Source organism: Dermacentor variabilis, chromosome 9 (genome assembly GCF_050947875.1).
Source record: "Dermacentor variabilis isolate Ectoservices chromosome 9, ASM5094787v1, whole genome shotgun sequence".
NCBI lineage: Eukaryota > Metazoa > Arthropoda > Arachnida > Ixodida > Ixodidae > Dermacentor > Dermacentor variabilis.
Window position 1 is genome coordinate 127,730,181 of NC_134576.1, and position 26,586 is coordinate 127,756,766.

Here is a 26,586-nt window from a genome sequence, read left to right on the forward strand (position 1 = left end):
CCAAGTGCGTAACAGTTACGTTGCTGAGTATCTCGCTTTGAAAAAAAAAATCTAATTTTGATTTCTGCTGGTGCTCTTAAAGCGCAAGAAGTAACAACGCTGCCCAGAGAGTCTCTTGGTTTTTTTTCACGCATTTCCTCTGGCTCAGTTTGTTGTTGAGACAGCCTCGCAGAAAGTGTCGCAACTTTCCAAGGCATCTTAGAGCCTCGGCTAGAATTACAGGATTTGAATCTGCCTCTGACACTGCATCTTCCTTGTCGCACTCGTCTTCTTCCGGACGAACATTGGAAACAACTTCCAGATCTGACAGTTTAGCACAGGTAACGAACTCACTGTCACAGTGCACGTAGCCTCCGCATGGAGGAGCGATTTGGGTGCTGCCGGCATCGGCTACGCCAGCGCTGCAGAGCGCAAAACCTCGTTGAACTGATCGAAAAAATGAGCCCAGGTCCGCTGATAAAGTTTGTTCAACTGAAACATTCGCTATTCAGAAATTTGTTTAATTTAAAGAATTTGGATAGAATGCACAGGAAAACCACCGGGGGTATTCTAAGAGTTCGTTATTTTGAACTATTTCTTAAATTAGCGTTCACCTGAGAGTTTAGTGTACTACTACAACCAAGTACAACAGCTACCGCTACTAGCAGTAGAACTACTACTACTGCTACTACTACTACTAAAGCTGCTTTTTAGACTTTTCAAGCCTTCGATCCATATTTCACTCCAATAATTCCGTATACTTTCGTGTAGTTATTACGGAATCTACATGGATTCCGCATAAATTTCGTCTAATTTCCGCAGGAATTATTGGAATGCATACGAAATGTTTCAGTATAGTACTACTACTACTACTACTATGCTACTACCAATACTAATACGACAATCACTTCCTCTTCTACTAACTGCGACGAAATGAAAGCTTTGGCTTTTTTAACTATCTCTTAACTTGAAGACACATTCACTAGATTAGAGAGACAATAAAAAAAAGAAGTTGACATGTGTAAGTATATTACCCTCCTATAAAGCGAGGAGAAAGCTGGTCTTACAGTGAGAGGAAGCTTGGTAAACCAGAAAAAACTATAAAATGGAACACTGTTGGCGCCACCACCTAGAAGGGCCCAGGCATCTACTAGGACCCAGACAACGCTTTTTATGAGTAATAGATAGACTACAATTCATTCAGAACCAGCCAAAGACTGAACTTAGTAATTAGAGTCTTTTACTGTTCCTCAATGCCTGAAATACGAAAAAAAAAAACTTTGAAATCTGTGACGTCACATTGACGCACCGGAACTCAGATTTCAGCGCGAAATTTTAAAAAGAAGAAGAAACAAAATTTTGGACTTCATTTTCCGTTCTAGTAAACAACCTTCTACCACAAAAAGAAGTTCTGAAAAGAAATACTTAATCTAGTTCAACTGATTTATTGTTTCTGGTTAGTGTCTCTTTAAGATCATAACGCAATGTTGCCAACATGCGCGTGCGGTCTGTAATGTACAGATATAGAGCAAGAACAAAAGCTTTTATGAGCATGAATATAGCCTCTATTCATGCTCAAACAGTTGATTTTCCAGTACGCTATCAAAAGTCACTGAAATGAGAATGTCAATGTCGCGTTAAGATTAAAAAAGAGAGAAGAAATACAGAACATCTCTACAAAAGCACACGAAATGTGACTGACATGACAAGCTCGCCATGACGCTATGGTATACAGTCAGTAAAAGCAACATGTCACACAAGCTCTGCAGCAGTGTAGGTTGTGAAGGAGACAGGCGCGACTTCCTTGGACTCTCTTTAAATCACACATACATACATGGGAAGCGCGTGAAGTTGCCGTGCTAAAAATTTTTCTTATCTGTTACCGAATCTTATCGCAGGTTTTGACCCTGGCTGCTGAGACTACCGACGATTCTCTCGGATCGCTTTCCCAGACGTTCGGCGCCAGTGACCGAGAAATTCGCGAGAGGCACAAGAGATGTACGTCTTTTTTTTTTCTTTTTCTTCTTTCTTGTACATTGATCTTTCCTGTCGTGCTATAAGAAGATAACGAATTCAGCTATTGGTGCGCTTTGACGCGTTAACACGCCGCAGGAGTTGTTACACCGCCGGTATTTGCTTTCACATTGTTTTTATATAGGTATTGGTAACAAGATTGAAGTAGTAACTTAGCGCGACAAAAACACGGCAATAAGAAGTTACAACAATTATGGACGACCAACTATACCAAAAAAAATTAAATTATAGGGTTTTACGTGCCAAAACCACTTTCTGATTATGAGGCAAGCCCTAGTGGAGGACTCCGGAAATTTCGACCACCTGGGGCTCTTTAACGTGCACCTAAAGCTAAGCACACGGGTGTTTTCGCATAGCGCCTCCATCGGAATGCGGCCGCCGTGGCCGGGACTCGATCCCGCGACCTCGTGCTCAGCAGCCCAACACCATAGCCACTGACCAAACACGGCGGGTAACTAGCCCAACAATCAACTCTTCTAGAAGCGCTTGTCCTTGGCCACCTTTCTTGTTTCCGTGTTTTTATCGCGCTAAGTTACTACTTCAATTACGGACGACCAACTATAGGCCAACAATCAACTCTTCTATTGGTAAGAAGGACACACCCGCGTTAATAAATGTGATGCAAACGCACTTTCACTCACAAACGCATGCAATCACAAACAGATTTATAAATGCATGTATTGCAGCGTTGGCTCCTTAACTGGCGCGAAAAAAGTGGCACCGACAACTTGCGAATATTGCAAGACGATAACACCGTGCAGCGTTCAGGCCTATAACCCACAGTTGCTTGCCTCCACTGATTGATTGATTGATTGATTGATTGATTGATTGATTGATTGATTGATTGATTGATTGATTGATTGATTGATTGATTGATTGATTGATTGATAACGTTTAATATAACTGCTACATAATTGCTACAAACACTTAATATAACTGCTACATAAAAATCATTGAGAAGAAAGGGGGTTAACCGAGGGGCCCGATTTTATTAGTCAAATCATAAGAAGTCAACATAAGCTAACATAAAAATCATGCAATATGTTTTTTATATCTACATTTTAGACGCAGATTTAGCAGAGAGTGAATCATCATGACATGCGGAATGCTGCCAGCCAAACGTGTCAATCCGCCGCAGTAGCTCTAATTATCTTTTACGAGAATTGTGGCGCAGCAAAAGACCAGGGACCATTGGCAGCGTGTTTCTTTTCTTTCTTTCTTTTTTCTCAGATGACCACGCGTCGTTGCGCTGCTGAGCCAGGAGGTCGTGGGTTCGATGGGTGCGATATGCAATAACGCTCGCGTACTTAGATTTAGGTGTAGGTTTAAATAACCCCAGGCGGTTTGAGAAAAAAATCTATCCGGAGCCCCTTCACTGCCCAGCGCTGCTTTCATAGCGCCATTGTATGCCTTGAAAGCTGCTTGCCGCAGCAACTGCCTTGCTTAGCCGCAGCTTATGCGCACGTAGTTAAACCCTCCCCCTCACCCTCAATGGAGGAGGAGGAGGAGGATGAGGAGCTGGTGTGTATGAATAAGGTAAGTCGAAGTATTCAATGTTCATAAAGTTCAAGTAACTGTGTGTGTCTCTGAGTGTTCTTTTATACTCTTTCCTGTGGCTTCCTTCACTCTTGCGAGGAACTTTGCAAATGTGGTTGCTCAGTGGCTGTGGTGTTGGGCTGCTGAGCACGAGCTCGCGGGATCGAATCCCGGCCACGGCGGCCGCATTTCGACAGAGGCGAAATGCGAAAGCACCCCTTGTACTTAGATTTAGATGCGCATTAAAGAACCCCAGGTGGTCTCCACTACGGTGTGTCGCATAATCGGAAAGTGGTTTTGGCACGTAAGACACCATAATTTGAAACTTTGCAAATGTCTGTGATATTTGACTGTCTCGGTGTTTTACGTGCTTTTAGCTTTGCTCGCCCTGCAGAGAGGAGTAGCCGGACACACCAAAGGCGCCAACCTTTCCTTCAGTTACATATCAATAAAAAGAAAGGGGAGATATTTTTGGCGGTTCTGACGAAATTTTAAAGGGACGCAAAGGGTAAAATTATTAGAGCTGTGGAAGTAAATTACCACGCTACAATGAGAAAAAGAAGAACCGCTTAAAAAAAGATATCAAACGCCTTGGAAGCCAGAAAAGGCACATAAACTAAAGACGCGGGGCGAAGTCTCCTTGAACTTCTTGCACCAACTGGCTGTGACGTCATGGATCTCGAACGCGTCTGCTCGGATCAAGTTAATTGTATTGTATTGTTAAGCATAGTAAATATTGTATTGGTAAAATTGTATTCTAAAGGAGTCGACGCTACAGATTAGTGAGTTTTAGAAACTTTTAGCGAGTCACAACGCCATAATAGGAAAATATCTGTGACGTCACAGTGGCATGCCCGGTGCTGGCGTATAGGCGCAATATTCTTTTTTAATTGGATTTTTACCTTCACTTTCTTTACTAATAATCAACCTATTATCTCTAAGTCATCGAAAATCGAATTTTGAAAGAATGCTGGTGTCAACTTTTATTTTACTTCGGTGGAGTTGCCTTGAGGCATATATACAAAAAAAAGCAAGAGACGTCAAACAAACCAGTGCAGCTCTGTTTGATGCAGATTACTGCAGCAATGAATTCGCGCTATCTTGTATGTTAGCCAACAGGTAGAGTCATCTGGGGACATTCGGCGTTATGTAGGTCGGCTCCCCCAAGCAGCTTGTGCCTAACGTCCTTAGTAAGCCAGGTCACAGCTACGAGAGGTGACGGCTCTCAGCCGTGAACACAGGTGTCGGACACTTAGGGCACGTTGTGGACTTAACGAGTTACCTGGTTTGACGCTTGCTTTTTTTTTTTCTTTAGTGTCACTTAAAAAGGAGGCCTCAACATGCGGGAACCACGGCAGTCTTGCTCAAACTACCTTTTTAATGGCGGCACAAGCGCATCTTTAAGGCCTAGCGCAAGGCTTACAAGCTCGCGTCCCTCCTCCACAGTCGGCCCGGACGTGCCCGGTTTCGTCACCACCGCCAAGGGCGTGCGCATCAGTGCCAGCGCCGCGTCGTCGAAGCCCGCGGGCAGGTTCCCGCTGGAGGACTGCGCCGACATCTGCCGCGACCGCGACGACTGCCAGGCCTTCTCCTCCTGCCTGGTGGACAACGAGTGCGTGCTCAGCGCCGACAGGACGCCCCCTGGCGCCGCCACGGAGAAACAAACCATGTGCGCCATCTTCTCCAGTGAGTGACTCGCAAGAATGCATCGAGCAATCTATGGACGCTTAACGGACTTACAGACGGACTAGTTGGTTGCTGGATTGATGGAACGTTGCCATAACGGGGCGTTTTGAGGACAAGACACAGAAAGAATGCACGCAGGACAGTCGCCGATCCACGCGGGACAGTCGGCGACTGTCCTGTGTGCATAAACCACGTGCGCCATCTTCTCCAGTGAGTAACTCGCAAGAATGCATCAAGCATTCTATGGACGTTTAACGGACTTAAATTGTCTAGGTTATTGCTGGCTCGATGGAACATTGTCATAACGGCGCGTTTTGAGGGCAGGACACAGAAAGAATGCACACAGGATAGTCCCCAATCCACGGGGGACAGTCGGCGACTGTCCTGTGTGCATTCTTTCTGTGTCCTGTCCTCAAAACGATCCGTTATAGAAACGTTCCGTCAATCTAGACCCGATCTCTGGGAACCCGGCCGTAGTTAATACGCAGCCATTACGGCAGCAGTACAATGTAGTACAATGTAGTACAATGTAGTACAACGTAGTACAATGTAGTACAATGTAGTACAGCAGCCGCATGCGGTGCGCGTGCCTCGCAGAGACGTACACGAACAGCTTCAACGAGTTCGAAGGCATGTCCCTGGACATGAAGGCGAGGAAGTTCGTCGACGTTCCGGCCGACGAGGACTGCGCGCGGCTGTGCCTGTCCGAGGCCGAGTTCGAGTGCAAGTCGTTCGACTACTGCACCATGACCAGGGACCCGGCCACCGTGTGCAGGCTGCACGACACCCACCTGCGCGAGTACGGCGACCCCGCCAAGCTGGACGCCAAGAACGCCGAGAAGTGCTTCCATTACTCGAGTGAGTATACACCAGTATACGCCACAGAATGTAGTACAGGGTGTCCCAGCCAACTTTAGCCAGAGCTTGAAAAACGTGCAAATTCCACGTAGCTAGACAGAACAAAGGTAACGTTGTTTGCCGTTGCTTGGAGATGCTGAAATTATTTTTTTTCATTCCGCCTAATTAGATCATTAGTCTTAATTAACCAGCTTCTCAAGTATATTAATCAGTTGGAAAGTGTCAATGAGATAATTGTAGAGCGACATGAAAAACTCCCGATACAGCCTTCTGTTGCTCAATGCGTGCTACACAAAAGTGTTTTTCCCGATCGCTAAAGAAGCCCGCGAATGCACGCAAAATTGCCGCGCGACTAGCCAATCGAGGCTCCATGTGTATGCGGTCACTGTACCAGGGAATCGAACCCATAACCCGACGTTCGGCAGCATAATGCAACCACCACTAAGTCGCTGCCGTGGTTTGAATGTGAGCTTCATCGTAGAAAAATTGCCTGAAGCGATAGCACATTCTTGGAGTCAAAACCGTCGAGGCTGGAGCTTCGTCTGCGAACATGACTTGCGCATTAAGAAAACGCGTAGAACTCCATTTCAGTAGGGCGTTACTAATTAAACGCATGCGTAAGCTGCGCTAAGGTCAACAGTTCTGCGTACAGCTGCCGAACGTTCCAGTAAGGTTGCTGCAGCTTGAATAACCTACATCCCAATGTGATAATAATTATCCTTATTTTCGTTACGAGCGCAGTGACCCAGTCATATTGAACAAAGAACCTGAGTGCTTTAAAGCAACAGTCCTTGGTCACATTATTTAAGGATCACTGGCTGCATTGGCTCCATTTCTGTTCTGAGACGTAACAAACCGCTTTCGAATCCTCGAGTGACATCGAAGTGCTACTTCTCAGCTCACGTGACAGAAAATACATATCATTTAAAGAAGTTATTCTAGGGTATATCAGAGGAAAGTATATTAAGCATATATTCAACACCGGATATTGTTTAAATCATTCCTCCGATGTTGCGGCAGCGTTACACACGTTTTTAGTCACCGCTAAAGCTCATGCATTACCTTTTGTTCAAGCGATGTGCCGGAAGAGCCCTCGCTTGTTTTATATACAAGGTTTGGCGACGCTCTCGGTATCGACGTAGCCTTTCCCACCATGCCCTTGTGTCGTTTAAGCTTGTCGTTCTATGACACACGGTCATGGCGGAAAAGTATACGCTTAAGCTTGTCATTCTATGAGAAACTAGACGATCGTCCACTGAGTGAACGGACCGTATACTAGAGCACCGTCCCCACCGATCATCGGCTCAGAAGGCAGTGAAGGCACTTTTGTGCTTTCTGAGAACGTCTGGTTTGCGCGAGTGGCTTCGACTCAATGACAGTCTGTGCGCGTCTCTATAGCCTCTCTCCCTTCTCTCTCTTCCCCTTCTCCCTTCCCCCAGCGTAGAGTGCGCCACCCAAACTCTTGACTGGTTAACATCCCTGCCCGCCTTACATCCCTCTCTCCTCTCTATCATTCTATGAGGCGACTCTCCGAAGATAAAAGTGTTGGAAGCGTCGACTAAATGACCCGTCTTTCTCGGAGCAGAGAAATACCTGTACGACTTCAAGAAGATGAAGAACCAGCGCATCACCGACCGCCAGCCGTTCACCGCGATCAGCCAGGTGTCGGCCGAAGAGTGTGCCCGCCAGTGCTGGGAGGCCACGTTCGACTGCAAGGACTTCGACTTCTGCTTCGCCTCCGGCAAGCAGAACATGGGCGCCGGTACCTGCACCATGTACGCGCATAGTGACGAACCCGTCAAGACCACCATGTCGCCCGTCTGCTCGACGTACGCCTACACGGGAAACCGTGAGTGTAGACTTCCTTATCGTGACAAAAGGTACCGCGAGAACTTTTAACTATAGACCTTTTTTTTTTTTTTTGTCCACGCTGTGGCAGCAGTGCATTCATCACCCCAGAAAACCTCCGGTCGTGCATTTCTGACAGTCAAGTTAGCCAAGAAAGCGGAAAGTATTTTGCGCACAGTTTGCTGTAGGCACACATTCACGATGTGTTCAGACATAAAGAAAGTGCGGCATGTGTCGATCTCATGTAAGGGCTTTTTTTTGTTGTTGTTGTTGCACTGAACAATAAAGTTCACTTGTAGAACATGCCACCTTTACAGCAAAACTGATGCCAGCTAGAGGGTTCTGTAAATTTCTAGGCTATTGTAACTTGTGTTGTTCCAGAGGGCTTAACCGGAAGTCTTCTGGGAAGCCTGTCTGTAAGCCTGAAAAGAAAAGCGAAGCGACAGGACAGAAAGCTACATACTCAAGCTAGCATCTATCTAGCATTTCGACAGCACATAGTACACTAATAGTTGGGCGTGTGTGCGCACCACTTTGAAAACAGTGTCAACAAGGTGGTTTAAAAATGACAGCTCGAAAGTTCATGTCAATTCTGTTACGGAAATACAGAGAGTGAGCTGGCCCGCCCTTCACCGTGAGTCTTTTTTTTTTTAATGAAAATTTCTTCTGGTAATTTTCATGATATATCATACTTCGGCTCCTTTTTTTACGTTCTTCACTTCTAGTGGAAGAGGCTCGACAGAGCATTCCTTGCAATCACAGAAGAAATGGAAACCATTTCCGTCAGATATATAGCGCTCGTGCTCTCTTAGTCTCCTATTGAATTAAGCAACTATAGGGAAATTTGGGCTAAGCTTCCTTAAACCTGCCGCCGAACGTAAGAGATATTTATTATGAAGGAAAAGCTGAGAGGTTGGCCTGTATCTAATATCTGCAGCCAGCCACTCAGGATTTGGTAAGAAACACGGGACAAAGAAGGGGGAGAAAGTGTTGATGATGAGGGCGGAAATGATAGTACGAGTGAACACGAATAGCGAAGGAATCTTCAATAACCAAACCGCTAGTCCTGGGAGAAATCGACAATAGCCTTTAGAACATCACGCCGTCGACTACAGTCTGGCCAAGGCCCCAGGAGAACCATTTCAGACAAAGGTTGATTGATGAGCTCTGACAAAAGCTCTGCCAGTAATTGCGTTGCAACGGTGTACTTTCGGCGGGTGCGCAACGGGTGTTCTGTAGTCTCGGGTTTATCGCACTCCTCGTAGTCCGGACTGCTCGCACGGCCGACAGGTACCACCAGCGCAGCAGAAAGAGAGAAAGAGCAAGGACAGGAAAGGCAGGGAGGTCAACCAGGCGAGCACCCGGTTTGCCACCCTACCTTGGGGGTGTAGGAAAGGGGGAATAGAAAGAGAGAAGAGGGGAGACAGTAAGCACGGAGGCTGAAGAGACCGCTTATGGTGTCCCTGTGCCAGCGCAGCAGCCCAGTACTCTAACCATCACGCCAAGGTCGCACGCTTGCATCTCTCGTGCCAAAGTTTCACTTCGACCACCTCTGGCACGTGCACTTAATAGTACCCTCGTGACAGCTAGTGCTTTCAGACACTGTGTTGGGCTGTACTGCTTTCGGGATCGGCCCTTATATTTTAGAGAGCACTGCCCTCGGTATCAGCCTCCATTATTCGTCAGGCGGAACATTCGACTAAAGTGTGTGAAGTGCGCCCATAATGTTGTCGCATTGAAAGAAAGACAATCGAAATAACAAATACGAGTCGATGTCCTTTATATCATCCCTAACATTTTGAGCACGTGTTCGTGCTAACAAAGTAGGCCCTTCACGGAAATGAAAGCTGTCCTCTCAGGGGCAGTAAATGACTTTCCTCCAAGAGTGGTTCCTAGTGACAATGGGCGCCTGCCCAGCGCCCCAAGTTACTAGCGTAACGGCCAGCTTTGCTGGGCTGAAGCTGACGATTCTTAAAAGCGAAAATTTGGTGTTAGATGTCGTGCTCTCTCTCTCTCTCTCTCTCTCTCTCTCTCTCTCTCTCTCTCTCTCTTTAGGTGAGACAAACTTAGGGTAAACGTGATCATTGAATACTTAAATCATGGCACTTTCGAAACTCTATTTCAAAACTTTGATCATCACAGCTGCCATATGTTCTGGGATAGCGACAATATTTTTTTTTCTTTCTCTTGTTTTCCAGCTGACCTTATCAGACCGGCGGATTACGCACTCAGTGCATCTCTTCACAGCAACGGTGAGTTCCGCCGCTCTTCTAAATCTAAAATTACCACGTCGGCTTAGTAGTGCAGGCGTCTAAACACCAAAAGAGGACGCCGACTTCCTTTGCAACTCTTCATGACTTCCTCTGAGCTTATTAATGAAGCTTCATGGAACCTTAAGACCTGCAGAGTCACTTATAATAAATTTATATGACAAATTCATATTGACTTGGCTACAGAAAACCGCCCATACACTCAGCATGTGTTGCCAGCGCTAACCGAATGACAGTCGGCGCTTGTAGATGAGCTGCCCAAAGTGCGCCCTAAAGTTTGTTTTACTCCCTTCAAGTCTACGGGCGAAATGAGCTTCACGCGCAAGTGAACTTGAGCTGCTGGAGTATCGGACTCAAATGAAGGGAAACTTCCTTTTAATGCAAGTTAAAACGACACGACCGTAAGAGCGAATACGCATGTTAATCAGCTCCCTCGTAGGGCCCACGTCAGGCTCAACGCGCGGGTTCCCGTAATGTCACCGAAACTTTGCTATGCGCGTCCTGAAGTGCGTGTTTCGTGCATTTTCTTTTCTCTTTTTTTTTTGCGACCGTAACTGTGGTGGCCTTGAAGACTGGCCAACCCGCGAGATGACATTGAAATCGTGTAGGCGCGCAGCGCAACTATACGATCGAACGCTTTTATAGCACCCGAAATCATTCGTTATGCAGGTCACTTCGTTGTAAAGGTCGCGCACCACACAGCTCACCCTAGAAACGGGGAAAGAATAATTCCTTCGCTATACAGGTAATTTCGTTGTATAGAGGCGTTCGCTGCAGAGGTGCTCGACTGTTGTGAAAGCGCTTGCGCTTATCCTTTTTCCGTGTGGCATCTTGCGTGCCGTCTTTTTTCTTCGCACTCGCGCGGTAATCCACTACACCGTATGAACCATGAACCGACTTGCCTTTCAAGATGGCCCGGCTAACATCGTCGCTTTGCGTTTCAGCTACGGCGGGCGGACTCTCGTTCTTCCTGATTCTGCTGGGAATCGGCCTCGGCGCCGCTGGGCTCTTCGCCTACGGCTTCTACAGGTCGCACCGGGCGAACCGGGTCTAGCCGACCGGACTCGCCACCCCCTTCGACGCGGGGAGACACTCAACCCATCGCAGCATCTCTGTTCACACGCCCCATTATTTATGCTCTCATGAGTTAGCGCGCAGAAGAAAGAAAGAGAGAAATATCTCATCACTCGTTTTCGCCTGGCGAGCAGCCCACCGAATGGACAGCGGGAAACCGCCACGTCCGTCCCGGCCTGTCACACTCTTGCAAACCGTGCTTGTTGTTTCCCAAATGTCAAAACTGTTTTTTGTTTTTCTTCATGCCTGGGCTGTTATAATTGCTTCTATTATGAATTATGATTCACGAACGATGTGTCACACTTACGTAACTATATATATATTTGCAGTAGGATTATACTTTGCACATTTCCTAATCACTAGCCGTAATTCGAGTCATTAGCGTCGTCGCTTAAGCGCACCATCATTCATGCCGTTCTTTTTTATCAAGATAACTGGCTCAAAGCACATGGACAGGTTAATCGTTCGCCCTAACCTGGATGCATTATGAGAACGAAAAGAAAAATGGAAGGTGGTTCGACCTCTAGTTGAAGTCGACGAAAAACAATGCCTTCCTGGGCGAGTTTGGGGTAACGTAAAGGCGGAGTTGCTGCCCACGGCATTTTATCGCCTCCCCAACCCCTACCCCCAGTCTAGGAGGAGCGTCTGACTGCTTAAAATTTTTGGACTTTATTATCCTTTGTATCAGCCCACGAATAAAAGCTAGAAACTGACATAGCAATACGGAAAAGCCGCGGTAACTCGGAGACGGTGACATTGTCTTCAAAAATAAATGGTTCCTTCGCCATCGCCAACCAAACGCTAAGTACGTCGAACATCCAGTATAACATTGGCAGTACCATTATTGTTAAGCGGTTGTGTGTATAGGAATGCTCAGTGCGCTGAACCTAGATGAAGGCGCGTTGAGTGTGCAGGGACTTCAATTTACCCGCAGCTCAGTGTTGGCGCTTTTCACGATGCCACCACGCAAACGTGTATGAATTTACTGAGGTCGATAAAGCATCGTCGCAGTAGCGCCTGATGATTGAGTTTGAGCCAGCAATGTCCTGCTTGCTCGTTTCTCTCGCCCTCTAATTCCGAAGCGCCGTTCCACATCAATAAAATTGAGAAATATTTGTTCGATTTTATTTCTGTCCATGGCGAGTACATGTGTAAAAAAAAATTACAGTGAAACGTTATTTAAAATGTGGCGCCGCTTTTCTTTCCTTAGTGAAGAAATAAGGTGCTACATCTACGATGCGTGCTAAAAGGTTGTGTATGGCGGCCACTCGAACTCCTGTGCTATCATACTCGTCAACCTTCCCTGAACCCCCCGATATGTTAGGTTTTCGTTGCCAAAATGCAGCAGGCGCGTACTAAATTGCATCGCGATGCACTTGACTCTTTCCTTACCGCTATAAATATGCTCCTTTTCGGTGATTTTACGTTTTAAAGCTGTAATTCGATACGTAGTAGGCGCTCCCATACTGTGATACATAAAATTGTAGACTGATCACCGGATAATTGCTCAGAAAACTTGTCAGAACGTTTATGTGAAACTTCAAAGAAGCACCCCAAGAAACACGAATGAAAGTAATAATTTCCTATTTGTAGTGTAAGTAAAATAAGTTGTAGCGTAAGTTAAAGTTTGTGGTGACAGTTAAGGAAGAAAATCTGAAATGTACAAAATGTGAGCCTCGTTCCTAATTCCCAATTTGTGTAAGTGAGACGCCGGAAAAACAAATTATGAAGATTCTTTTTTTTTCTTTGCGTCAATACTAGCCATTATATTTCCATGCTATGTGGGAAAGCAGTGGCATCGCAAATCTGGAAACGGGTAAGTTTCTATTGTGCAGGGAGCGTTTCTTCTTTTTTTTTCCTCAATGCAGCAGCCAATTGGTTCGTTTTTTACTGCATTCTTTAGGGCTCGTGAAGCAAATTTTGTCAGGTCAGGGAGCACGCAGAAGCTTCCTCATACTTGATTATGACGTTCGATTAGATTTTCTGTGCGGGCAAGCTGGTCTCGTGCGCGTTCATCTGGCGCGGGATTCCTCCACGTGCTTTGTTCAGTTCCTGTACAATATTGTACAGTAACGAGTAAGAGCACAGACGGTGTTCTATATGTAAGAGGTTTAGACAGCTAGTGAAGCTTCGGTCGAAGGTCGATATGAAATCGACTGTGCGGTCTTGTCTCAATGAAAACCCCACAACACGGGAAGGATCGCTCTTAATAATTTGTGCATACGCTGTCGAAACACTGATCGATAAGAGCTACTCACGGTGGGAAAAATAAAGTTGCAGTTGATATTAGAACCAACAGAATAGTCAAAATGACACTCGCTCGTGAGTTTACGCCGTTGTTTGATACATTGTTAAAACACCCTAGACGTTGCATCGGATAGAGAATGCGCCATAAGCTTCCGGGTCTTCACTGTTGCTGTCATGTTAAAGATTATCTCGTCAAGCCAAACGAAAGCGCTAATTTTGCGTCGTTTTATTGAGGAACTACAACTGGAGGCTAGTTTCAACGATGACACCACCGGTCAAAGTTTTACTTTTCGAGGCTCCGTAATCTGCCAAACGTTGTCAACCCTGACCAACAGTTAAAGTTAAGTCGTCATTTCGGACGGTGCGTCGCACAGCTAGTACAGAATTCCGATGGAAATGTTTAACAACGCGCAGAAAAACTGTCGATCAAAATCGACCGATTTCTATAAGCTTGGCAAGGAAATAGTTGAGAAGCATCGGTATTGTTTTATGTTGAATTCCAATGGTAGATCGCGAGCGCTCGGCCGGATCGCGTCGGAGCGCGTCACTCCGACCGAGATCGCTCTCATGTGCGCACACCATACCTGCGAAGGGAATGCGTGCGCTCCCGCGGGGGCACTTAGTACAGGAAAATCATGTGAGAGGGCGCTAAAATATAGAAAGGAACAAGCGCTTGGAAGCGCCACCCATCACCCCATTTCACTGTCCGTGTCAGAAGAATCATCACTCGACTTGGAAATTGTACTGTCTGGTCGGAGCTGTCTAGGAGCGCGAACAAAATCGCACGGCGCGAAGCGCCGTCCACGTTTTCCATGTCGTCCATAGCTACCCACGACCGGAAACAGGCGACCGTGACAGGAAGCAGAGGCGGGTAAAGGAAATACGTCACGAGGACTTCCGGTCAAATCTGCCGATTTCGGCGGAGCAAATATTTTTGCTCCACGGAGCAATCCGGGATCAGCGGCTGGTCCCAATCTGCCATGGGAACACACAGCTCACGCTCCCATTCTGCCATTGGAATAGGATTGCTCCATACAGAGCAGAAAAACTTGATCTGGATCTGCCATTGGAATTCAACATTAGGCATCTAGATATACGTGGCAGGTTGACATGGATCTCGCGCTCGCCAGATAATTTGACCGGATTACTCTCAACTCGTTGCTACACGACGACCTGCAGAAAGCGCGGAGAGCGGCCGCGGTTTCTATGCATGCGGTAGTGAAGAATAAGAAATGGTTGTCGCAGTTGGCGCCTACGAAATTCACGCAGAAAACCGTACCCGACACCCGTGTCAGACAGGCTCGCATAGCTGACTCGGGATGAAGAGCTGCTACGCGTCGTTTTAAACCGTGGCTGCGATCACGCGTTACTCCGGCTCGAAACGCTTCGTACCAATCGACGTCAACGAGGATTGAAGTAAGAGAGAGAAAAGGATGCATAGAAGGGCAGCTGGATGTTAACCAGAGGTAGTTCCGGTTGGCTACACTATACGGGGGGAAGGGTTAATGGGGATTAAAAGAGAAAGAGAGTGGAAGGGGGAGATAGAGAGAAAGAGAGACAAGCCCGAAAAAACCGCGTGCCGATGTGGCTGTATAGCAGAGAACGGACAAGAGTTAATGAGAACCACGGGGGCATACGGTCGACTCCGTTCTAGGTCGTAGTGAACAATAAGCCGCTACACAACCCGAGACTCGCGTTACATTAAAAAAAAAAAGATCGTGTCGTAGCTGAGACTTGCGGTGAATGACGCAAGCATTTTATTTCAGTGGCGCACACGGCACTTCATGCTACGCCTTTGTTTCTTTTTCTTACTTTTTTTTTCAGTACGCACAGTTGGCTCTGAGAGTCAGGTTTCCCCAGTGTGAGTGAATTTTTCACGCGTTATCCCAAGCAAGGATGTCGTTCCCGAGCTGTTGTCCCTGTTCCTGTCGTTATCCTGAGCTTGCTGTCGTTCTTCCAGTCTGGTATTGCAAAAAATAAGATAAAGTACTTCACGAAAACAAAAATTTGGCGAGTGCGGTATCCCAAAAAGTGCCGTCCCGAACTGGCGGAACTTTCTGCAGCCGAATAAGTTGATTCCCCGGGTATACTTATTTTTTAATTGAATCAGTAGTTGATCGAAGGACTTTACTGAAGTGCAAGAAACCTTTAACATTCCAAAAGAGACAAGATACAAAACACAACCGCATCGATTCCGACCGATTGTTTCGTCAACGCGCGGGTTCGTCTCGGCGTGGACCACTTATGGCAGGGATCGATCACGTGACAGCGACTGACCGATTGGCGGCGAAGAGACAAGATCCTCGGTACTCTTCAAGTTACGGTGACTTTATTTCTGCAAGGTTAAGCACGTGTCATGTGATTCGACACGTTTTAATGCTAAATAACAATCATAACTCTTGAACAATATCTTGTCGTAATGCGCAAGCTATCGACAGTACAGCGTAAAGCTGGGCGAGTTGAAATTGATGCATTCTTTGGACCAGCGCGGAAAAACGACGGCAACGTAAGAAACCCGCGGACACCTATGCTGTTTCTTATGAGTTGTGAATGCGAAAGGAGTAATGTCCTATTGAACGCCGCTGAGCGGGTCCTTCGAGTTATAAACCCCACGGGGCAAGCGAGCGCGTTGAGACGCTTGGCAAACGCGTGGCTTGGGGCGTTTTCGTTCGGCCTAACCGAGACTAGTTAGAACGCAGGTGAGAGCTTGCGAGGACAAGGAACGCGCGGATAAGAACTGTTCAAGGGCAGCTTTTTTTTTTTACAATCCCCCCATCTGTAGACGTACCGGATGGCAAATATAAACAATCTAATTTCATTTCAACACAGACTTCCCCAGAACAAGAGCGAGGGTGACGTGGTGGCGCGGTGATGCACCCGTCCCTCACGCACCACCTGGCGTGCTAACGCAACACCCCCTAGACAAGAAGGCCTGAGTGCTCGGCGAGTGACGTCACGAAGAAGGGGCCGGCGGCGCGCTTGGGGATTGTTGGCTAACGAGTTGAGGGTGATGGCTCGCGAGTTGAGGGTGTTGGATAGCGAGTTTAGGGTGTTGGCTAGCGAGTTGAGGGTGTTGGCTAGCGAGTTGAGGGTGTTGGCTAGCGAGTTGAGGGTGTTGGCTAGCGAGTTGAGGGTGTTGGCTAGCGAGTTGAGGGTGTTGGCTAGCGTCCCAGTAGGCGTTCCCTTTCCCCTGTTCTGCTCCGTCGAGGTGCGCTCGTAACACGGCGTCGCAGCCAGTGGGAATTTATGCGCCGTTTTTCGCTTGCCCAGACGACAGACGCCGGCTTTTTCGCTCAATGGGCCCCCATCGATGCTTTCGCATCAAAAAAGTGAAGAACGCAGGACAGCGCTCGTCCTTAACTTTTTAAGTTGCCGTTGTTTTTCCGCGCGGATCCGACGAATGCGCGACCTATCGCTTCCAGTATAAGCATCAACCTAAGGTTGGTTCTTGCGTGGATTGTATAACACCGCTCAGAACTATCTTAGGTTCGTTGTGGGCTTAGAAAAAAGTTGATTACTGCGCTGACAATTGAACGCAAGCAAGCAGTACATTGCAATGAACACTAGGCACACGACCTTAAATATGCAAGTCTGATGCACTGTAATTCCATGACAATCCCTTAAGAGTAGTCAAGTTTGACTCACATAGTAAACGTTATTGATAAAGCCACAGTTCTAAACAACACTATGTGGGAGTGCCGTCAGAAAAGTAGTCCTACGAAAGGCAATCAGTTGTCAGCCGCTGCAATTACTCTAGCAAACGCTGGGAGTTTCTGACCAATACTTGTTCAAGGTCCTTCCACCAAGAACCCCGGAAGAGACATTCTTTAGCGTGTCCGCAACAACAAAAGCACTTTAGCTCAATATGACTCCAGCTCATTTTAAAAACAGTGACGACGCGATATTGTGGGTCAGATTTCGCAACACCGCGTTTGAGGCACCATTTGTCGTCTCAATTTACTCTTAGTGCAGCTGTAGTACCGAGCCCTGGCGGTAAGCCGACCCTCTCTGTCACGACACCGCCAGGCGGCGCCGTACGCTGTCGGCGTGCTTTTTTTTTTTTTTAACCTAGGTAGTATAGTAGTATTGGGCAGTATAGTAGCAAGAGCTTGGTGGCGCCACCCACCGTCCCGTTCCAAAGGGGACGCTCATAACATCCATCCATCCATCCGTGCTCAGATTACGTCATCGACAACGAACAGCGTGCGCGTCGGCATGCCTATTGCCGTCTCAAATTCAAGCTTGACTTTGAGATAAGGACCTCACTTCTAGCTTATCATAATTTTATGCATTTTCTGGGCACTTCGCGCGTAAGTACAGCGTTGCATTTACGAGCAGATCGCGTTTCGCAAGCGCAACGAGGTATACAAGACCCGCGCAAGAAATTGGAGCTGTCAAAGTGCTTATCTGGAAGCTTTTAAGCGATGGCGTTCTTCGTTTAGTTTCCGATTCGATTTCCAATGGTTAGTTTCATACCCGGTTGCGCGTCTCTCAGCGACCGCGGTGCGATTCTACGGGGTCGAGAGCATGTCGCGTTTTGTCGTTCAACTCGCTTTAAGGCTCAATAAAAGTTCTCTCCCACTTTCCACTTTTCGACGTCCACTTTCTCTGCAAGGTCCGCCACGGTGGCTGAGGGACGCGAACGTCACTGAAGTATGAAGCGCGTCTCTTGTCGCAATGCACGAGCTGTCGCTCGCAATCATATCCACCGAAAGTTTGTTCCAAAGAGGGAGGCCAACCCTCGCTCTGACACGACAGGTCTTCTAAAGTTTCACTGTGACAGAGGATGTCACGCAAGGAACACACACAGAGAAACTAAAAAGAGACGGGTGGTGGTTAACGTTCATTGTAAATATTGAAATAACCCATTGTTTCAGAACACGGATCTCAAAACAAAAGATTGACTGTAGCCGCTTACAACAAATGCAGAACACGTACACGGACAGGTTGAATGTGAAAATGAAGTTGTTTATGATACACCGCTGTCGTGCGGTCGAACGTATGGCATCGGACAAGCGTAAGCCTGCCTGAACAACGAACTGCCTCAGTGAGCATCAAAACATATTGCCAGCAGAAAAGTAACCCTGGAAATAAAGGAATAGGTAAGAATAAGAGTACTCATTGACTCCACAATTAGAATCTGTCATTACCATTACATTTGCAATAGACACACCAGGAGAGAGCTGTCGTTGAAACATTTTAGATGTTATCAACACGTGAAGGTGAATGCGTAAGCGAACCGTTTGTGTCACTAATCCAGTAGAAGTTAAATGGTGCTGATGCGGGAGACTGCGAAACTGATGCGTATGCTTAATCGCCGGTAAAAGGCAACTACTTGTTCCATGCGAATATGAAGTGCAATGTTAACCTTCATGAAGTAAACAGTGCCTTGTGTTAAACTTAGTGTTCCAAAACACTGCGTTGAAAAATTTACAACGTGCAGTACACGGTCCAGTTTTAAGGTGAACACCTAATTAGTACCCTGCAACTGAAACATGGAATGGAGGACTGCAAATTATGTTTTCTTGTGCATGAATATCTGCCCAATTAACCTTATGAGCAACTTTTTTTTTTTCGCAATATACTGCAGTCTACTAAACGTTGCTCTTACGGAGCATTTATTCGGTTTAAGAGCGGACTACGTTGTTCGTAACGAGCCCTGGTCGCGGCACTGTTAACGTTCAAAAGCTCATCATGCTAGCGAAGCATCCGTTTTGTTCGCCCAAGCTATTTCGATCCTAGATCGATGGCCCACTGCACGGCCTCTTATCTGATACCTCACAACGAGGGCAACAGCAGCGAGCGCAGTGTCGAGCGGATCAGATAACCATCCGCGTTCTGTACGTATCTTTTCTTTTTTGCTTCTGTAAATGTCCGTGAGCAGTCGGAGTTGTCCTTCGCTGGTATTTCAGTGTACTTAGTAATCAGTGAACAAAGGCGCGCGAACCACAACCGAAAGGCTCGTACAAGCAGCGCTTACAATACGGTTGCCGTTGTTGCTTCCCTGAAGGCCATACGCCTACCATGCCACTCCAGATGGCAATGGCAAAGTTTGAAATGACCCACTAATATACACTGTGCCGGCACACGATGTGCCCCAAGTAAGTGGCACAAGCAATGTGAGTAACAAGCATCTAGTGCGTCTATAGAGAGTACGGTCATTGTGAGATGGACGAAACAGGCAGTCAGTGTTCAAGCAGCGATTGTAGCTCACTGTGTGACGCCCTAAATATTGGACTTTCTTTGATATGTAACCACCCGGTACCTAACACTGGCCCCCTACGTAAAAAAAAAAAAAAGAAACACTGGAACTAAACTTTTATTACACTAAGTAGCTCTTCTATCCAAGTATAGCCCGCACGGTACGTGTACAATATGCAACCAATTAACTACAAAGCATAGGCGCGTGCTTCTCAAGATTATCAACTTCAAGATTGACTAAAACATGGATTGTTAAATTGAATTGGCTAAACGTGGGTAAAATGTGAATGGGCCTCGAAATGGCTGTTTCATACCCCGCTCTCCATGCCCTCATGTGTACCACAACTGTGTGCAACCGTTGTAAGCCCGTTCTCTGTAAAAAAACATATCCTAATTCGAAAGAAATTACCAGCTACCGAATTCACGAGACTATTCGTTTGCAAAGAAAAAAAAAGTGCTTGCGATTGCACGACCACCTTCATTGTGATGTGATGTGCTCGCCATAGAGTTTCTTGCTATATTACTTAGCTGATAAGCTTAATACCAATACTGTTCATTGAACTCATGTGGCCATTAATTAGAATAAACAACATTTGTAAACCGCACCCCTTATGTAATACCCCGGTGAGGGGTCTTTAAGGAAATAAATTGAAGTGAAGGGAAACCTGGCGCTGCTGCGCTGTAGTATGCGTGGGAATGCCGGTATATTGTGACTTCGGATTGGTACCGTTCTCGGAGAGCCAGGACACCTTGAAGACGCGTCTGGCTAGCACCGTTCCGTCTGTCTCATTGCTTTATTTCTACTAAAACAGCACGTAAGAAAGCTGGTTTAGCTTTAGCATTACACAAACGCATGTTTTGTTTAATGATGAGAACTTGTTATAAGATATACGATTATATGTAACGACAAAAGTATCAGTGGGCCGCTATAAGTGGAGGACAGGCGACAAGATTCACGCTCGCTTTGGAACAGCTTGTCGTCTGTTTGTGCTTTTATTCGCTTAGTTATGCATTGTAGGTTATTAATCCTCGTTGAGAGATGTAATATGTGTGAATGAATACCTTTTATGTATATTCTATTTTAAGAACGCGTTATATGTGGTTTAGATAAAGCGTCGTACAACATCAGCCAACACAAGCCTTGCACACCCATATACAGTCATTCCCATGACGGTACAGCACTCTTTAAGAAACTCCCATAGACGGTGGCTCCAGATTTCCCTCTAAATAATATAGCGAGAAACTTTACGGTGCTCGCTATTGCGACCGACCAACGCGTCTGTCTTTTGTAAACCACCATATTGTATGGATAGTTTGCACTGACGTCATCGGGGTCGCCATCTTGGGGTACGAGCAAGTCGAGAAACTGCGTAAACAAAGAGAAAACGTGACGGCACGACAGCACAAAAGCCGCGTCTCGCGCCTAGCGATAAATCGATAACAGACATAATACGGTGACAAAAAGTCCCATCAAAAGGCAAAACAATGTACACATGATAATAAGGTGCACTGACGTCATCATGGCTGTCATGCTCAGGTACTCTCACGGTGAGAGATGCTGCTACCGCGAGGTCACGTGAAGACTATCTATACGAACTGCTTTGCGAATGAAAGTCGTACTTCTGCTCTTTTTCTTCGCTGGTCGCGCGCGATTGCCCCGGCAACCACAGCAGATCACGTGACGTCACAACAGTCGGCCCGCAGTCCACGCATGCGCCGTGGAGGCAACACGTCGATCGCGATGGCGACGGCGGCAACGCGTCTCGAGTCTCCGGGTAACTGCTATCGCAAAATAAGTACAGAAGGAGAAGATGAAGCGTCCTAAGAGTGATGCGCTTCTAGAGGTTCCTGACGAGTCGCTGTGCGGTAACTCGGATGTAACGTACAGCCTTTAAAGATGCAGGACTCCACCCGTTTTCGCAACGCAAGAAGCGGTGATATTCGTAGATGCAGGGGCAACAGCGGCAAACTGTTTCATAATATGTGACTTGTTGGTTTTGATTTCAGAACAGTTTTGACCTTCGATAGCCCTGACATAATACTTTCCCTTTTGGATAAAATAAAATGATTTGTAATGTGACGCTGTGACGCAATCTTCTTTTTTCCAAACGTCATTTCTTTTTTCTTTTAAAGATATTAATAGAGTTGTTTTATTATTGTTCTTGTTTATTTTGTTACCCTTTTCCTCTTTCTGTTTTGAGAGGGATAACTAACGTTCTGGACAGCCGGCCCTTCCAGTGGCCAAACTTCTACCTTTCGCAAGATGAAGTGAGAAGGTCCAAGTGCGTATGTTGCGAAATTCTCCGCGCACTGGTGCCTTTTCTTTATTTGTATCGTGAATTGACGCACTCCAGACGGCTGTGCCAAAAGAGTTTCTTTCTGCGTGCTAAGCCCTATTTATCCAAGCGAAAACGATTGGTGCTCGTTCCCACTCCTAACATAAACAAGTGGAGAACCTACAAACGAAAACACACAATCCCAACATAGCTGTCTAGAGCCACTGCCACGGAACCCCAATATCAAATACTTTGCTCGGGGTGTCTATAGGGAGGGGGGAGGGGGGGGACGCAACATCCAGTTACCGTCCCCGGCCCTTCTTAGTAATTAATCACTGCCAGAGGCAACGAAGCCACGAAGTTGGCGCTGGCGCTCCTGCGCTAAGCCCAGAAGACTGAGGCTCTCCATCACAAATTTTGATATTCTTTGTGGTGATGATGATGATGATTATGATTTATCGCCGCTCCCTTCGAAACGAGGCGAAGACAAATAGCCACCTAGTCTGCTTGAGCTAGTCCGCTAATCTATAGACATTTATCAATCTAGAATTCCGTATACCCCATTTCCTTCATCTTTTAGGTCTTCCTTAAAACCTCAGTCTCTGCCTTGTACAGTTACCTATATGTCAGTGACGCATCTGGTCCTGTCAATTGCTTCCCTCTTTGTTTTTGTTTTTTCCTCCAACACTCTAAACATCTCGTGCTTATGTCTTGCTGCCGGGTCCCCAGTGCCATCGCTTTCCTCCCATTCCTTTTCCATAGTTGGCCCACGAGCCATTGTTTCCGAAATAAAGTGCACCATTCATTCATTCATTCATTCATTCATTCATTCATTCATTCATTCATTCATTCATTCATTCATTCAAATAAAATGTAAAATCCCGAGACGCTCCTCAAATTTACGACTTGGGTCGGGATTGCAGGGAGCGAAGGGGGAGGGCGTCTGGGAGGTGGGGGCCCAGGGGTAACTGGGAGAGTGAATAGAGCGATTAGGAGGCGTTGGTGGGTAAGTGCTGTATAAAGGTGGCTCTCACGAGGACTTACTGCGGTAACGCAATGGCTCCAATTTTTTTTACAACTGTAAGCAAAGAATGAACGCCAGTTGTGCAGTGCATCAAACGGCATAGTGCTTTCCTCAACGATCATCGAATACAGCAGCAACGGCATGCACCGACCACATACCCAAAAACTGTCTGGCCAGTTCCCCTCGTGGTTAGGAGCCACATTCTGAGGCCGCAGCAACAATTTGTGAGAAGACACAGCGCGAAGGGACAGTAAGGCTGTTGACTTTGGTTCATGCCGCCCCCAGCAATTTTATCCTTCAGATAAAGAATGAACGGAGTACGAATTACGATATCTGTATTATCTGGCGCGTCTGAACCTGCGCCTCGTCGAAGATCGCACAGCCTACACAAACCTCACGTGAGTCCATGGAAAGATATGCGTACTGAAACAGGTAGATAGAGAGAGCGAGAGAGACAAGAGAAAGATGTTAACAGAAAAACCGCTTTGCTACCTACACTGTGGACATAAAAGTGAGTGAGTGAGTGAGTGAGTGAGTGAGTGAGTGAGTGAGTGAGTGAGTGAGTGAGTGAGTGAGTGAGTGAGTGAGTGAGTGAGTGAGTGAGTGAGTGAGTGAGTGAGTGAGTGAGTGAGTGAGTGAGTGAGTGAGTGAGTGAGTGAGTGAGTGAGTGAGTGAGTGAGTGAGTGAGTGAGTTTGTGCGCGAAGAAAAAAAACTCAGAAACCATCAAAGTAAGGAAAGTTTCTCGTTGTTTCGACTATTTTCGCCGCCTTTGGCTATCGTCGCTCTTCTAGTCTTTTTTGTCAAAAGCATCTTCACCGTGCTGCGTCACTCTCCACCGACCGACACGCCGCCCCATCGGAAGCCACCTCTGCGGTGTCGTCACAACGTGCCAACCCAGAGCTGCGCGATAACGCGCGTAACAGAGGCGACTCCCTTCTGCCGCCAACCGATCGCAAAGCGTGCGCCCACCTGTAATCAATGGGGGTGTAATCCGGTGACGTCAGAGATGCCACATTGTTTTCCTATTCACAACAGCGCCCGCGTGGCTTCCATTGTACTGCTAAAGCGAATCGAGATAACGCGCAGCTTTTCCCCGCGCTAGCTGTACAACCATATGGCGACCTCGACGACCTCCGTGAATATAACGTTAACATGCTTCCTCCTTTCTGCTATTATTCACCTCAGCCCTCTCACTTCCTCCTTTTTACAGTCTTCCTCCTCTCCAACATACGCTTTCTTCACAATCCTTCCTCCTCTTAGCCGTCCAAAAAACGCAGCAGCCGCAGAATCGAGACCCTTCCGGCTCCGTAAAGACAACTTCGTTTTAACAGTGTAGGCAGTCTGCGCGCATACACCCGTGAGCGCACTCACCGCTGTCGTCGACACAATGATTGTATTGCGCTTATTATACTGACGGAAGAACTTGAGGAACGAACACAAAAGAACAAGAAATGGACGTAGGTAGCGAAATAACGTTCAGCAAAGCAGTGAACGCGGCTAACTGGTGGACATACACGATTCTATTGTGTTTAATAATAATATTTGGGGTTTTACGTGCCAAAACCACTGCCTGATTATGAGGCACGCCGTAGTGAAGGACTCCGGAAATTTCGACCACCTGGGGTTCTCTAACGTGCACCTATATCTAAGCACACGGGTGTTTTCGCATTTCGCCCCCATCGAAATGCGGCCGCCGTGGCCGGGATTCGATCCCGCAACCTCGTGCTCAGCAGCCCAACACCATAGCCACTGAGCAACCACGGCGGGTCTATTGTGTTCAGTATTATACAGACGTACGCTGCGACTTCCGCTACTTAGGTCCATTTCTTGTTCTTTAATGTTCGTTCTTCAAGTTCTTCCGTCAGTATAATACCCAGAGCAATACAATCATAAATGTCCACCAACTAGCCCCGTTCATTGCTGTACTAAACGCCGACACAACGTAAGTCAGTGCAAAAGCCGTCAGTACAAGCGTATTGCCCTGAAGAAGTGTAATAGCGCATTCGTCAGCTTCGGCCGCGACGACCGGTTGCGTTGGCATTCCAGGATTGTCAGTTCAGAAAGCAGTAGCTCGCATCCGCAATTGCAACGAGGACCGTCGCAAAGAGTGTGCTGAACGGTCTGTTTCAGCCCACTTGGAATCCGAAGATGGGTCCCAAGGTCTAGGCTGCTCAACCGATTGTTGTATGTAAATAACGTGACGTCTCGTGCAAACACGCACCTTAAAGGGATAGAAAAGTGCGTACAAACTGGCCACACAAAATTAAATAATGGCATTTTACGTGCCAGAACCACTTTCTGATTATGAGGCACGCCGTAGTGGAGGACTCCGGAAATTTCGACCACCTGGGGTATTTTAACGTGCACCTATATCTATGCACACGGGTACCCCATCGAAATGCGGCCGCCGTGGTCTGGATTCGATCCCGCGACCTCGTGCTCAGCAGCCCAACACCATAGCCACTAAGCAACCAAAGCGGGTAAACTCGCCACACAGTGAACATATGCCAACTCAGAATGGACAAAGGCTAACTGCACCCGTGCCCTTTCTTACATAAGCAGCCTCCCGAAAGTTATCATTTGGGGCGAGAAAGAAAGAAAGAAAGAAAGAAAGAAAGAAAGAAAGAAAGAAAGAAAGAAAGAAAGAAAGAAAGAAAGAAAGAAAGAAATGAACTACCTAAAGCACTACTGTCTTCTAAAGACGCCCACCATGTCCATCGTACTCTTTTCTGAAATCCTCACTGGCGTTAAGCCAAAGAAAACGTTCGGCAAGTTTGTTGTAACGGGGGCAATAACTACTCCACCGCGCGCTATCGGGCGGACGCGTGCTTCTCGATCGGCCAACAATGCTCTGACGTTTCTTAATCTAATCGGCAGCGGTCATTGTTTCTCTCGCGTCATCTCCTTCGCCAGGAGCGGCGGTGTGAAGTTCTTCGTCGCAAAAAACGGAGAGACGCTATCTGCTCCCTTAGAACAATCGAAAGGTTCTCGTATCGGCGTTTTCACGTAGTGCGGGCCGGCGGGGCGTAGCACCCACCCTCGTGCGCTGCGGTCGCCCATAACCAGTCTCCTCTGGGTCGGCACAATAAACAAGGTGAGACATTTTTTTTTATTGTATCCTCTGTGTGGTGTTGGTGCAGCTTGGCAACTCGTTTACCACCATCCTTACCAAGCGATGTCGTGTGTGTTCCTGCCTTCTGTCTTCGTTTTATTGCGCTGCCCCTTCAGGATGCTCAATCAGTACCAACACGCCCAAATGTCGATCCTTCTGCGTCCTTACTAAACTGGGAAACCAGAAGCCCGAGCGGTCAGGATCCTTAGGCTTACTACGTTGCGTGTTCGACTGATTCGTGGAGTTCAACGTCCCAGGTTTAACAGTGAGGCTATAATAGAGGACACATTCGAAGGCCGTTCCGGTTTCATTTTTTGTCAAGTTGGAGTTCCTTTAACAGTAACCTAAATCGAAATATACACGGTCGATTTGGCTTCCATTGCAAACAGATCGGAGTGTGGCCGGAGCTGCAGGGTATCGAACCCGCAACCACGTGTTCC

The 26,586-nt window shown here is 46.9% G+C and overlaps 2 protein-coding genes across 2 annotated transcripts in view; both read left to right on the top strand.

The window, feature by feature from the left end:
- LOC142557449 (uncharacterized) overlaps positions 1-12,398 on the top strand; it is a 48,017-nt gene extending 35,619 nt beyond the window's left edge. Inside the window, exons 19-24 of the mRNA XM_075669300.1 lie at positions 1,878-1,977; positions 4,996-5,235; positions 5,833-6,093; positions 7,679-7,942; positions 10,140-10,193; positions 11,156-12,398. Coding sequence (XP_075525415.1) covers positions 1,878-1,977; positions 4,996-5,235; positions 5,833-6,093; positions 7,679-7,942; positions 10,140-10,193; positions 11,156-11,265 — 1,029 coding nt within the window. The 3' untranslated portion in view covers positions 11,266-12,398. The remainder of the gene's footprint in view (positions 1-1,877; positions 1,978-4,995; positions 5,236-5,832; positions 6,094-7,678; positions 7,943-10,139; positions 10,194-11,155) is intronic.
- A 13,557-nt stretch (positions 12,399-25,955) lies between these two features.
- The window catches only part of LOC142557451 (uncharacterized), a 43,927-nt gene continuing 43,296 nt past the window's right edge, over positions 25,956-26,586 (top strand). Inside the window, exon 1 of the mRNA XM_075669301.1 lies at positions 25,956-26,128. The gene's annotated coding sequence lies outside the window, so the exon portion shown is untranslated. The remainder of the gene's footprint in view (positions 26,129-26,586) is intronic.